This window comes from Patagioenas fasciata, chromosome 15 (genome assembly GCF_037038585.1).
Source record: "Patagioenas fasciata isolate bPatFas1 chromosome 15, bPatFas1.hap1, whole genome shotgun sequence".
NCBI classification, from domain to species: domain Eukaryota; kingdom Metazoa; phylum Chordata; class Aves; order Columbiformes; family Columbidae; genus Patagioenas; species Patagioenas fasciata.
The window spans coordinates 9,873,091-9,886,227 of NC_092534.1; the positions used below are offsets into that span (position 1 = coordinate 9,873,091).

The window sequence follows — 13,137 nt, forward strand, 5'->3', positions numbered from 1 at the left end:
GGAACATCTTAACAGATAACAAATTGCCACCACTTGATCATGGGTACAGAAAATCCTGACAAGAAATTATCCAGCATCTGAGAACAACTCAAGCTCTTTGGCTTGGATATGGGTAGAAATAAAAAGGGTCACAGAACTAGGAGAGGTGAAAGCACCCTTGCAGTGTCCTCTTGAATTTCTACTCTCTTTTTGTTTTAGATAGCAATTGAGGTGCAGCCAGTCGCTTTTTTACATCACTTGCAGAGAGGGGACTGTAGCACCGTTTCTGCAGCCACTTTGCTCAGGCAGTGTTTGCATGTTGCCTTTGGGAGAAGGAGGCCCCACACTGGAGAACAACATTGCATTTTTCAGCACCTTCTCTGACAATTAGAGTTTCCCCTGTTTTAGGAACTACTGTAAGAACACTTCCCTCTAAAGGTCATATAGAGCAAATCTTACACACACCTTCATGCCCCAAAAGAAGGGTGGTGGATGTGGGAGGATTGCCACATTTTTCATTTCATGAGCTATAATAAAGTCTACATATTTGGGGATTTAAATACATTTTTTTTTTGTGAACTGTATATATACATAAGCAGCTATTTCTTGTGTTTGTTTTTGCTGGTTGGTTGGTTGTTTTGTTTTTTCGAACAATATCACCTTCAGCTTTTGTGCCTTGAAAAGGAGACATTTGTCTTTAAGAGTAACCCCCATCTTGCCTATTAAATGTCATTATCTCGGCATAGATTGTCAGTCACGGGCAGCAGGAATCCTACGGCTGACTCAGTGCCTCACTGGATATACAAATGCTGTGCTAGAAAAGGTAAACATCACTTTTTCATAAAGGAAAGTGCACTTGGCACACAAAGAAGCAGTACAAGGTCTGCACTGCTTGTATGCTTATCCTCAGGTTATCCCCATGTTTATCTTGGAACTGAAAACATTTTGCTGGAAAGGACAGGAGCAGGTATTCTCAGAGATCTGGGGAGTCAAATAGTCACTGGGGCTGGGCCTTTTCCTGAATTCTTCTGATAGGCAGGAGAAAGTGGCATTAGCATGGGTGCTATGTCCATTTTGTGCTTCCCAAAACATGCCACTGGCCAAGTTAAAGGCTCACAGCACTAGGGCTGTAAGGGACTTGGAGAGGTCATTGCTCTGACCTAAGGCAAGTTAAACCATATCTAAACTAGTCTTGATAGCTGTTTGACTAATATGGTTTTAAATATTGCCATGAATGGAGATACCAAAGCCCATGATCTTCCAGTGCATCATTCACCTTCCAGATAAATGGTCATCTTTATTCCTTCCTATGCTGTCTGCTGTGCTTCAACCTGTTATACTGCAGTGAAAATGAAGAACAGCTTAATACCCACTTCTTTCCAAAACCAGCATATTTGGGTACATTTAACGTGTCTCCTCTGAGTCACAGTACGGTCAGTTGCTGACATGGACTGATGCGGTGTATTTTCCCCCTGGGCTGGAGCATACTGGGGGCTGTTTCTGCCTCTCTGGCCTGGGAAAGCCTTGAACATGAATGCTCTTCACTGGCCAGTTTGGGGGATGCCACGGACTGGAACAGAAGAGCAGTTTCAATTGAGCGTTGAGATCGGTGCTCTTAGCTGGGCTTGTGTCCACAACAGAGTAGTAGGCACATTGCTTGTGTGCTGTTTGCATTGTTTTCAGACATTGTTCTCTGTGCCTTCCCAAAAACCAAAGAGAATCTTGAACCTCTGTTCTTGTGTCGTTTCTCACCCTCTTTATGTCACCCCTTCATCTACGTTCTTGTTGCACAACGCAGTTGGGATGAGGGCAGCAGAGCGACGCGTTTCTGGGTCATTACTTTCTTTGGGTACTTGCCCTGCGTACTTTGCTCAGCTCGTGACAGTGGCCTCCCAGTGCTTGGCAGAAAGTCAGCTTATGATTTTATAATAAACTTGAACTGAAAGGAGGAAGACCTGAGCCACCGTGAGGGTGGAACTGAAGGGCGTTAGGAGGACTTGGAGTCGCTGGGCAGAAGACGTCAAAGCAGGCCTCTCCTGATAAATATTGTGGGACTGGTAAGTAGTTAATGGTGTGCAACAAGGTAAGGGTTGGGGTTCTCTCACAATACGTAGGCCTAAGGCAGGTCCTAGAGCACTGAATCGAAGGCTGGAGCTCAACCTTTTCCCCCTGCTGGTACAGGGCCGGAACAAATCCCACTTTCTGGGAAGCATAGGATTCCTTCCCATTCTCTGTGTCTCTGTCATTGAAAATGGGTTGAGAAGAGAAATTTTTCAGTTCTTGCATTTGTTCTGGATTTCTGAAACTGATTTCTGGCAGCCGCACAGATTTCCTTTGTGATCTGGGGAATATTGCTTTGTAAGTTCCCCGAATAGCTGCATGTTCACATAGATTGTTTATTTAGAGAGCCTGTTTTAAGAAGTAGTGCATGAAATATTAAGGCTTTATGGTTTCTCAGTTTGAGTGTATGTGCATGTCCCATCGAACACTTGAAGCTGTCACTACAGCTACACATGCAATACGTAATGGAAAAGTGAAAGTAACTGTGTATTATCCCTGTGAGATGGGTACGCACTGTTGGCTGTTAAACAAGGACAAGGTTGTGGCATAGGAAGGTTTAAAGGCAAAACTGGCTCCTTGAATTGAGGGAATATTTCCCTTAGATTTAAAGTGGTGGGTAGATTCTTAAGGACTTGATTACACTCAAAACAAGGTTATTAGAAGATTCTGCATCTATCAGTAAAAATCCAGTTTTGTTTACTTCCAAGGCTGAGCTTTAAACAACTAAATTATCATCCATTCTGTCTCTTCCACATGTGCCTCTATGTTCTATAGGGAAGACTAGAAGAAACTGAAAGTGCTAGAATTTTCTTTACTAGTTTGTTTTACAAAATGTATCTCCTTCGAAGTTGTACACTTCAGCTGAAGTGCAAAGCAAATGGAAGTCTTTGGCATTTCACCTTTCCTTGCCTAGTGTTTATTTTGTGTTTCTTCTATGGCTCCAATGGAAACAGAACTCACAAAGAAATAGATCAGAGATTCCGCAGTTTTATTGGTGTTCAAGTTCAGTGTGAATTGCCCTCTGGTGTATGTTTAAGACATAGCATAATTACAGAGACTGTTAAATCAGGGGGATAAACAAAGTGTCCTCAGAACACTCTTTAACTAGTGGCATTTTATTTCTGAATGCAGGCAAAATAAGATATAAAATGTACAGGAGTTAAGATATGGATATTTAGAAAAGGACTGTGAAGTGAGATGTGTGAGTGAATGAGGAATGAGGTTCATTCATCAGCTGACAAAGAAGAGGATATCGATTATGATGAAGGAACAGTGCACAATCTCTTTGCCAGAAAAAGAGAAATGCTTACTTTAAGAATCACATAAAATAATGGAGAAAAAACAAGGAAGCCCAGCAAGAACCTAGTTATTCAAGCTAGTTCGTATTAGTTTATCCAACATCACAAACCAGACAGCATCCGATACCTGGCTGGTTTTAAATGTATTTTCTTTCGTTTCAGATGACTGATTCCTCTAGGTGTGTATCTGATTTTTTTCCCCACTGTCTGATAAAACATCATTTATCATGAGAACATTTATTAAATCATGGATTCCTCGGTGTCTGCGGATTCTCAAGTCGCCTTGCAGATTATTCCATGGATGCAACAGGCTTCTTACATCTCAGATTGTTTCGTATTATGACACTGTAAACCAGTGTAAAAAGGAACTGCCAGAATATTTCAACTTTGCAAGTGATGTCTTAGATGAGTGGTCGCAGCTGGAAAAGGTACTATTTTTCTTTTACTTCATAGGCATTGGAACAAATCTCAGATGACACAAACCAGTTTTCCTAGTGGATTGTGGGTAATATTAGCTGCAGAATAGAATACACAGTTTTATTTTCTTTGTCAGAAATACAGGTATCACTTTAAGAGACTAGTTGCCAGAGATTATTTGCTTAGTCTGGAGTTATTTTGGATTGAAATTAACCCTTTGAAGGATTGTCGTCTTATTTTAAATCTTCTATTGTGTGTTCTAGGATGGAAGACGACCAGCAAATCCAGCTTTTTGGTGGGTAAATGATGAGGGAGAGGAGGTGAAGTGGAGCTTTGAAGAGCTGGGATATCTCTCTAGGAAAGCAGCTAATATACTTTCTGAGGCCTGTGGTTTGCAGAGAGGAGACAGAGTTATAGCAGTTCTGCCTCGTGTTCCTGAGTGGTGGCTCCTGAATGTAGCCTGTATGCGAACAGGTGGGTAACCTCACTCATCCCTTGGATGCAGAAAGAAAATAAATAGAAAATATGAAAAATATGTGAAATTCATTTGAAAAAAATGTAAACGGGAATAGGCTGCTGTGCCCTGCCTATGCTTTTGGCAGCACCCACACAGGAACCAAAGCGCTATTGCAGCAGGTGCTGAGCAGACATGGTCCAGTTAAATGGCACACTCAGCTGAAGCTGGAGAGGCTTGAATGGTTACAAACTAAGGCCAGGTTTGACCAGATACATTATCAGTGTGGAGGGTTTTACTGCAGCAGGTTATATGGCTAGACTGGTTAATAATTCAATACAATATTTTCTTACTCTGCCGTTACAGTTTTACAAATTCCTAGGAAGAATTCCACCCGTTGCATTTTTAGACTGCTAAAGATCCATGATGAAACAGTTCAGCATCAACAGGGACATGATCAAGTATTTTTCTTCTACGTAAGCTCTGTGATTCTTGGAGGTTGTAAATGGGGCTAAGACTCAGGGAATCCAGTTCCATTGTATCCAAGATTCTCTGGGCTATGATATGGGAATATCATTCAGTATCTCAGTGCCTCAGTTTCCCAGTTGTAAAATTTCATGGACACCTCTGAAGGTGCAAAAAGACTGAAATAAATCTGTAGGTCAAGTCTATTGAAATCCTTGGGGAAAGGAGGTATAGAAATGCACTAAATTGATTCCTGTCCCACTTTCCCCCCTGAAAATGTGATTTCAGTCACATTGCACTCAGTATCCAAACTTACGTGTGTTCACATTACAAAATGAATCCAAGCTTGAGGGATATGTTGACTAAACAATGTATGTAAATTACCTGATATCAGTCTATTTATCCGATATCAAAGATATTAATTCCTTATTGAAATAAACAATTGCTTTATTGCAGATGCAAATATAATCCAAATGCTGGTCTTATGCATATACTTAAAAGGATGATAATCCCAACACTTCCTTCCTGAGATACAAAGCATCAAAGAAGTTCTTAAAAATCTTTGAATCTGGATCTTACTCATGATCCAGATACCTTTAATATGGATGGCACAAAACTCAGCATGAGTGTTGCAGGATTTGGAGGCCTTTCAGCACCAGATGATCCCAGGTCATTTCTAGGCCACAATTTTGCCCAAGCTCTGCTTTCAAGTACGAGTTGTATTTGACTCCTGTTTCTGGAATAATAAGTTTTTGACAAGTAGCTCAGCCTTTCTGTCACTGGGGTCTTGTCCTGTGAACATAATAAAGAGAAATGGTCAGTTTTCTAAATTGCTTGTTGCTTTTTTCCAGGAATTGTCTTTATTCCAGGAACATCCCAATTAACAGCCAAAGACATATTATACCGACTCCAGGCTTCGAAGGCCAAATGTATTATTACCAATGACACACTGGCACCTGCAGTGGAATCTGTCACACCTGACTGCCAGTTTCTGAAAAGCAAACTAATTGTAGCCAAAGCGGGCAGAGATGGGTGGCTGAACCTCAAAGAACTCTTTGCGTGAGTATCCAGCTGTTTTACCATCATCCCTGTGAGGTGAAGGAACCTGTATCAGTCAGGTGACATTGCTGAGTTTTGGGATTAATTTCCAAAATGCTAATGAGTTAGGTTTTTACAGCTCTCTGTAATCACTGCATTAAGTATAAAAACCCCGTACATGTAGTAATCATCATATACTGTTTCTTCTGCAGGGTGACATCTGCTGACCATAAATGTGTCAAGACAAGGAGTCAAGACCCAATGCTGATCTATTTTACTAGTGGAAGTACAGGTTCTCCAAAAATGGTGGTGCAGTCCCACAGCAGTTATGGCATTGGATTTGCAACCAGTGGCAGGTATACAATGCAGTTGCGCCCAGTGTCCTGATTAAGTCACATGATTACGATTACATTGAAAATGTGACCATAAAACCTCCAGTAAATGTAGGCATTTAATGAGTGTAGGATCTTGCTTCTTCCTCTCCTTTCCCCTCTCATAGTGAAACCCTCATTATTAAAAGCTTCTTGAAGACTCAGCTGAGATCATCACACACAGTGTTCTGTCACTCGAGGGCTGACTGCAGAGTAGCTGTAGGGATAGTCTCCTTATAGCAAAACCAGATAAAGTTGAGTGCTTTAGTATTGTGTAAAACTTCCTTGAGAGCCAGAGCAACCTTGTACCATAGCATTACACATTAAAAGTTACAGTTCAGTATGAAACTGTGGCTTACTACTTATTTGCTTTAATTGAACATCTTCTATTTATGCTTCCCAAAGAGTGAGAAATTTCATGAAAATCAAAGGATCCATTTCCCAAGGCATTCTGAGTTGGAAGCTGGTGGTATTTATTTATTTATTTATTTATTTTCCATAGAGGTAATTTGGTGAGTTTCCCAGAGAAATAAGATGTGATTTAGCTGATGTCTGTAATCCACGAGATGGGGAAAGCCTACACCAAACAATCTGTTCAGTTTTTGATCTAGATCCAGATTCTGCAACTCAAGCAAAGGATGTTTTGCACTATAGAAGGAAAAGCAAACACTGGAAATGTTAAACAGGAGCAAATGAAGGGAAATAAGAGAATGGTTAAGATTCTCTTCAACTCCTACTAAGTTTCTAAAGAGCCCCACTTGCTGACACTGCATCTTCTAATGGAAGCTTCCCACCCTTTCCTTTAATTATGCTGTGACCTGTGCCTGAGTCTCTCACATTCTGTGAAGCATTTTTTTGGTTTCTGCTTTATCACCAGGTACTGGATGAACTTGACTCCTTCAGATACAATGTGGAACACCTCTGATACTGGCTGGGTAAAATCAGCTTGGGGCAGTGTTTTTGCACCGTGGATCTGTGGATCATGTGTCTTTGTACACGATATGCCACAGTTTAAACCAGCAGTTATTGCAGAGGTAAGTGTAGTATTTTACACTGGGAGCTTTATTTCGATTTTGCACAAATGAGGCAGACCAGCTGGGCTCCAGTGCATGGGTTCCCATTGCTCTGTAGCAGCAGGGACAGTACTTCCCACATACCAAGCAGTTATCCCTCCCTTTGTGCCCCTTGCTAGAGGAACAAGCCTTTCCCTCCTGGTTAGGCCATGAGACATGGCTCCAGTATAGGGGAGGTGTGGTGAAAGATGCAGGATAAAAAGAAGTCAAGATCACTGCTGTTTTGTCCCACACTTGGCCTAAAGCTCTACTTCAGGTATGGACTTCCGGCTACTTTGGGCTCAGGGTGAGCATGGGCCAGTATTCAGAGTATGACATAGACCTGAATCAGAACCCTGTTATCCTGAATTCTCAACAGTTTCCACAAAACCTATTCTTCCTTTCTGCCATTTCACAAAAGCAGTCAGCTGGCTTGTTCTCCTCAACGTTAGCCCCTTTTGTGGAGAGGAGACCCAGACTTCCCCAAGAATAAAACTGGAAAAGCTTTGGTCCAGTTCACTATTGTCATTTAGCCTTGAGCCTGGGACACAATTGCCTTGGGAAGGAGAAAACAATCTTAATTGGAACTGCTGCTCTCAGTCGTCATTCAGTTACATGAGTGATTTTTTTTTTTGACAGAAAGTGCTGTATTTTCTGCAGCAGTGGGATGGACTGGTATGGCCACTCTGCAGTCAGGATTCATAGTTACTAATCCGTAGTTATTCTCTGTGTTGAATGTACGTTGGTTGCATTTTATGGTTTTCATTTTGCGGACATTTGAGCTCGTAGATGTGTTAAGCACCTGCACATTTACAACGTCAGACCTGCCGTTATATTTTCCTTTCAACAAAACTTTCTGTTTTTCTAGACTCTCTCAAGATACCCCATCACTGTCTTTTGCACGGCTCCCACTGCCTACCGAATGCTGGTCCAACACGATTTGAGCAGGTACTGCATTCATGTCTATTGCAGGGGTAGCAGAGAGGTTGGGATATAATGCTGTGACAGCTCTGGTTGTGTAGTTCCTTACGTTGCTTGATTTGTTTCAACTAAAGGAAATCTAATTAGCGAAATTTGCTCTCAGAAAAGAAAGCTAAGGTCTGAAATGTGAGAATAACTAGTCAAGCTTTAGGCTATTCAGGCTTCAGGAGTGGATCTCCGAAAAGACAACACAGAGGAAACAAGTGAGATTTTTTTAAGTTCTCACTTCCTTTGAACAGTTTACAGTGAAATTGAAGTCAGGGTTTCACGCAGCACTGGATCAGGGAGTTACTGGAGTACAGTGGAACTGTTGTCACATACTTGAGAATGAAGTGAGTGGTTAGAGGACTTCTACGTGCTGAGAGCTATTTGGCAGCTGTTCCCACCAGTTTGTTACACTGTGAAATACTCAGCTTATGAGAAGTGGCCAGGGTGATTTGTAAGGAGTTTTCACACCTTCCATAAGGTATTTATTCTTCTCACATAGGTCTTTTATTCTGACAAAAGCCAAACCTGATTTAACAGAGAGCTCAGACTTTGTGTTCCTATTCAACCTTCCTTTTACTCTAGAAAATTCTCAGTGTCTTATTTGATCTTGGATATTGGCACCTAACTCGGCTTTCCATGAACAGCTGATGTGCTTGTTCAGATTTCTCCCTTCTTGTCAACTCTTCCAAGAAAACACCTTTGCTCACCCTTTTTCTAGCAAAAAAAACCCTACTTCCAGTGACTCAGAAATAAAGCACATTATCCTCCGTGGTAACACAAGCAGTGTAGGAGTCCAGTCCCAGACTATGTAACAGGCTGATTATTGTCATTTCCAAAGTAGCTTGTGAAGTTTATGTGTACGTACTTTGAAAGATGATGGAGGCTGCCCAGTTCATAGCATTCACTGCTCTTTTCAGAAGTTAAGAATATTATCTGATTTGCTATTCCTCTCAAGCTACAAGTTCACGAGTCTGAGACACTGTGTATCTGGAGGGGAAGCACTCAATCCCGAAGTGATGGCAAAGTGGAAAATCCAGACAGGGCTGGATATCTATGAAGGTTATGGCCAGACTGAAACAGTACGCTTGCATTAATTCTTGCAGTATACCCTTCCAAAGGTAACAATACCAGAGGCACAATGTGCTTGATAAATCAATGGAAAAGGTGAGAATCATATAAATGAACTTTTAAAAAAAGGCTATATATAATTATGATTGTATAATTCCAAAATCAACTAGCTGCATATTTTAATGTTTATAGGAAATACTATGACAATAATAAAAGTTAGGTAATGAAGTCTAGAAGATGTTGCACAAATTTAAAAAAAACCCAACTATTATGCAGGTGACCATATGTGCCAATAGGAAAGGAATGGAAATTAAACCTGGCTCTTTGGGAAAAGCTGTTCCCCCTTATGATGTGCAGGTATGTTGATATGTTACATCTCAGCTCAGCTGCAGTTGTGGGTATAAGAGTAAGTCAGTCCCTCTCTGTCTTCACTGGGCTATAATGTGGATATTCGACTGAGCTAATGGAAGCAGTGGCGCTATGTCCATTCTGCAGATCATAGATGACCGTGGGGCTGTCCTGCCTGCGGGAGAAGAAGGCAACATCGCCATCCGAGTTCAGCCTGTGCGACCATTCTGTATGTTCTCCGAGTACTTGGTAAGTTTGAGTTGGCCTGTCTGTGCATGCTGAGGAGCTCAAGAGAGACCCAGGGCAAGGTACTGTTGACTTACTGAGGAGCATAATTTCATCCAGCATCTTCACAAAGTCTCTAGTTACCCCCTGCAGCATGCATGTATCTGCAGCCTGCGTGTATCACCCGTGTCTGAGAAGCCCTGTGTACAGTTGCCTGTCACATAGATGATGTGCACGAGATCAACAACACAAAAAACAAGCTACAGCACAAAACCCTCAAGCGCAGACAATCATGGCTTTGTGGAAGTGGCATATGTAATCTGACATCAGTATTCGAGTGGGAAGGTTCTACCCACTGAAAGCAGAACAGGCTTGAAAAAACATGTCAGAAGAATGGCCATGGTTCAGGTCAAGGGTCCATCTAAGCCAGCAGTCAGTCTATGGTGGTTCTGAGTTGTAGTACATACTTCAGAAAACACTACAGTCAGGCAAATATATTCACCACTGTGTTTGAACTATTGTATTGAAAAAGCTTTAGGGAACCTATCTGTGTGTTTAATTCTTTTCTGAATCCCCATGATATTTGGATATTTGTACCATCCTCAAACAACAATTTGCACAAAGTAATTGCTTGCAATGTGATAAAAAATCTTCTTTTGGTTCATTACTATTACTTCAATTTTTCATTATGTCTTCTGTTGTCAAGGTGTTTTTCCTCTCTAATCTAGACCTTATAAATCAACGTAGATAATGAAGTTTTTCCTGTAGGTCATCTCATTTGTGTTTTGGTTTTGAAGGTTAGGGGTGAAAAGTTTCCATTGACAGGAGGTTATTGTGGCAACCCCCTGCAAGGATAAATCGTTTCTCTGAAGAGAACGGGTTATACATTTCAGTAATTTGCTGTGATGGATGAGCATTTTGATAGAGCACACCCTTTTTTCTCTGGAACATTAATCCATATATACACAAATGCTCATTTTCACCTCTCACATATTTCTATCACAAAACTGCTAATTCATGCAGCTCTGGTTTTTTAACTGAAGGCATAAAATAGTACTGAACATATCAGTTTTGAAAACAACTTAAAATAATTGTCTTGATTAATTTTAGCACCACTGCAAAGTAAATGCATTACATTTTTTTTTAAATGTTTAATTGTTGTCAGGATAACCCAGAGAAAACTGCTGCCTCTCTGTGTGGGAATTTTTATGTCACTGGGGACAGGGGGATTATGGATGAAGAAGGGTATGTCTGGTTTGTTGGAAGAGTTGACGATATAATTAATTCTTCTGGGTAAGTCAGTTGCTTTTAGATTTGCTCATTTGCCTTTTAATGATGCTGTTTTATCGCAAAGTTCAGTCTGGAAAGATCAGGTGAATGGCGAATTTGCTGCATCTGTCATATCTGCATTTTCTGCTAGGTATCGTATTGGCCCATTTGAAGTCGAAAGTGCATTAATACAACACCCAGCAGTCTCAGAGTCAGCTGTGGTCAGCAGTCCTGATCCAATTCGAGGAGAGGTAAAAAGAAAACCAAAAGATACAGAAAGCAATGCACCTTATTCTAAGCATGAAATTCCCTATGTACTAGGCTTCCTTGGATTAAATACGTTGCAATTTTTGAAATTAAAATGGGTTAAAAAAATTTAAAACCATACCTTGACAGATCTTAGAATTTCAGAATTATTTCCCTGTTCGCAGGGTTTGATGTGAGAAGAAGTTTGTCTCTTCAAATTTGTTGTGGCATCTTTTGTCTAAGAAATAGAATTTGGTTTATTTCCCTTTTTGTCCCTAAGCACATGGTGGCAATGATATCCAGAGTGTTTAATTTTTCCTTTTCTATTTGCAACGTTTCTTTGAGCTCTGGGGTGAGATTTTCAGCTCTTTCTTTTCTGTTCTAAAACGTTTTGAAAGTTTGGTTGTGTGAAAAGTTAAGAAATAAAAACCGCAGAAAAACAGCAAAAAGTCTTTTGCTGCAGAATATGTTGTTCATAACTTAGCATTCTGTAAAAAGGGCCGATGAAAAGGGAAATTAAAGAAAAAAACCTCAACTTTTGGCATTTCTCGATTTTGATACTCAGTTTTGGCAACAAATGCATCCTGTTATTCCCATGTCTGGAAGTTAATGGGGTCCCTTGACTTTTGTGGCACAGGTAGTCAAAGCCTTCATTGTTTTGGCTCCTGCTTTTGTATCACATGATCCAGAAAAGTTAACTCATGAGCTTCAGCAACATGTCAAGAAGCTGACTGCACCTTACAAGTATCCAAGGAAGGTGAGTACAGCACAGAAAGACAGGTCTTCTAATTATATCAGAAACTGAAGACTTTTTGTCCTGCCTTGGCTTCTTTTTAACTGCATTCTGACAAACACTCCAACCATAGCTAAATAAAATAAAACAAATTACAGGGTCTGTTACAGCTGTAGCCTTGGCCTCACTGTATGTGCTGGAAAGGACCCAAAGAGTAGAAATGATAATGTAACTTATCTTTATCAAGGTCCAGTCTTCCTTTCATGAAATCCTAGGGTTTCACAGCAACTCAAATAGGACAAGGCATCCAGCTCTTACCAGTTCCTCCCTTGAGCTCTGTTCAGACTCTCAGCCAAAGCAAAGGTGAAATTCCTGCCGGCAGTAGAGGGGTTGGAATCCATCCCTTACAGCCAGGAAAGACGCCAGTAACTCCCCATCCTGACCATTGTAACACTCACTTCGTCAGGATTGTGGTACTTATCCCTGCGGCTATTGCCTGTGCAGTCAGCTCAGATGTGTAGTGAGGAATTTCACCATCCCAGCTCCAGGCTGTGCAGCTTCCCATCTTTCTACCCCAGCCATAATACAGGTGTGTCTTTCCTTGCACCTTGGAGATTAATCAGAATATATTTGGCTACAAGTGAACATTTTTGCCTTTCAGGTGGAGTTTGTTCAGGATCTGCCAAAGACAGCTACTGGGAAAATCCAGAGAAAGGTTCTAAGGAACAAAGAGTGGGGAAGAGTATAACATGACCTGGAAACTGGGGAGAGAAAATGTCCGTCATCCATACCAGCCATAGCACATCGCACTTGGCATATGGTCATGACCCAGAGAACTTGGAGAACACATGGAAAAACAAGATATTGGTGGGGGGAAGGAAATAATGCTCACATAGCTTGAGGATATGTGGTATTAAAACCACCTTTGCCATCAATCTACACATTTTTGGAAGGGAGAAGGTGTAAGAATTAAGAATGATGAATGGGAGAGAGAAGAGACAGATCTGGGAGCTTACAAAGGTTTAATTTTTTTACTGGAATTAATATAAACAGCTTCCTTAAAAAAAAAAAAAGTGTAACTACAACATTTTGATAATTACAAATAAATAAGAGATTTATTAAAATAATCTTTGTCTTGTAGTGG

The 13,137-nt window shown here is 40.8% G+C and overlaps 1 protein-coding gene across 1 annotated transcript; it reads left to right on the forward strand.

Annotated features, from left to right (window-relative positions):
- The first annotated feature begins 1,902 nt into the window (after nucleotides 1–1,902).
- On the forward strand, nucleotides 1,903–13,120 carry LOC136108628 (acyl-coenzyme A synthetase ACSM4, mitochondrial-like). Its single transcript, XM_071815137.1, has 14 exons — nucleotides 1,903–2,036; nucleotides 3,501–3,766; nucleotides 4,019–4,229; nucleotides 5,526–5,733; nucleotides 5,925–6,068; nucleotides 6,961–7,117; nucleotides 8,004–8,083; nucleotides 9,060–9,183; nucleotides 9,449–9,529; nucleotides 9,668–9,769; nucleotides 10,911–11,038; nucleotides 11,166–11,265; nucleotides 11,898–12,017; nucleotides 12,655–13,120. The coding sequence occupies exons 2-14, from the start codon at nucleotides 3,566–3,568 to the stop codon at nucleotides 12,739–12,741; spliced, it is 1,743 nt and encodes a 580-aa protein (XP_071671238.1). The 5' UTR covers nucleotides 1,903–2,036; nucleotides 3,501–3,565; the 3' UTR covers nucleotides 12,742–13,120.
- The last annotated feature ends 17 nt before the right edge of the window (nucleotides 13,121–13,137 follow it).

Coding starts and splice junctions, on each gene's coding strand:
- LOC136108628 (XM_071815137.1), top strand. CDS start 3,566: ATGAGAACATTTATTAAATCATGGATTCCTCGGTGTCTGCGGATTCTC. Junction 9,770..10,910: donor GTATGTTCTCCGAGTACTTG/GTAAGTTTGAGT, acceptor AATTGTTGTCAG/GATAACCCAGAGAAAACTGC. Junction 11,266..11,897: donor CTGATCCAATTCGAGGAGAG/GTAAAAAGAAAA, acceptor TTTGTGGCACAG/GTAGTCAAAGCCTTCATTGT.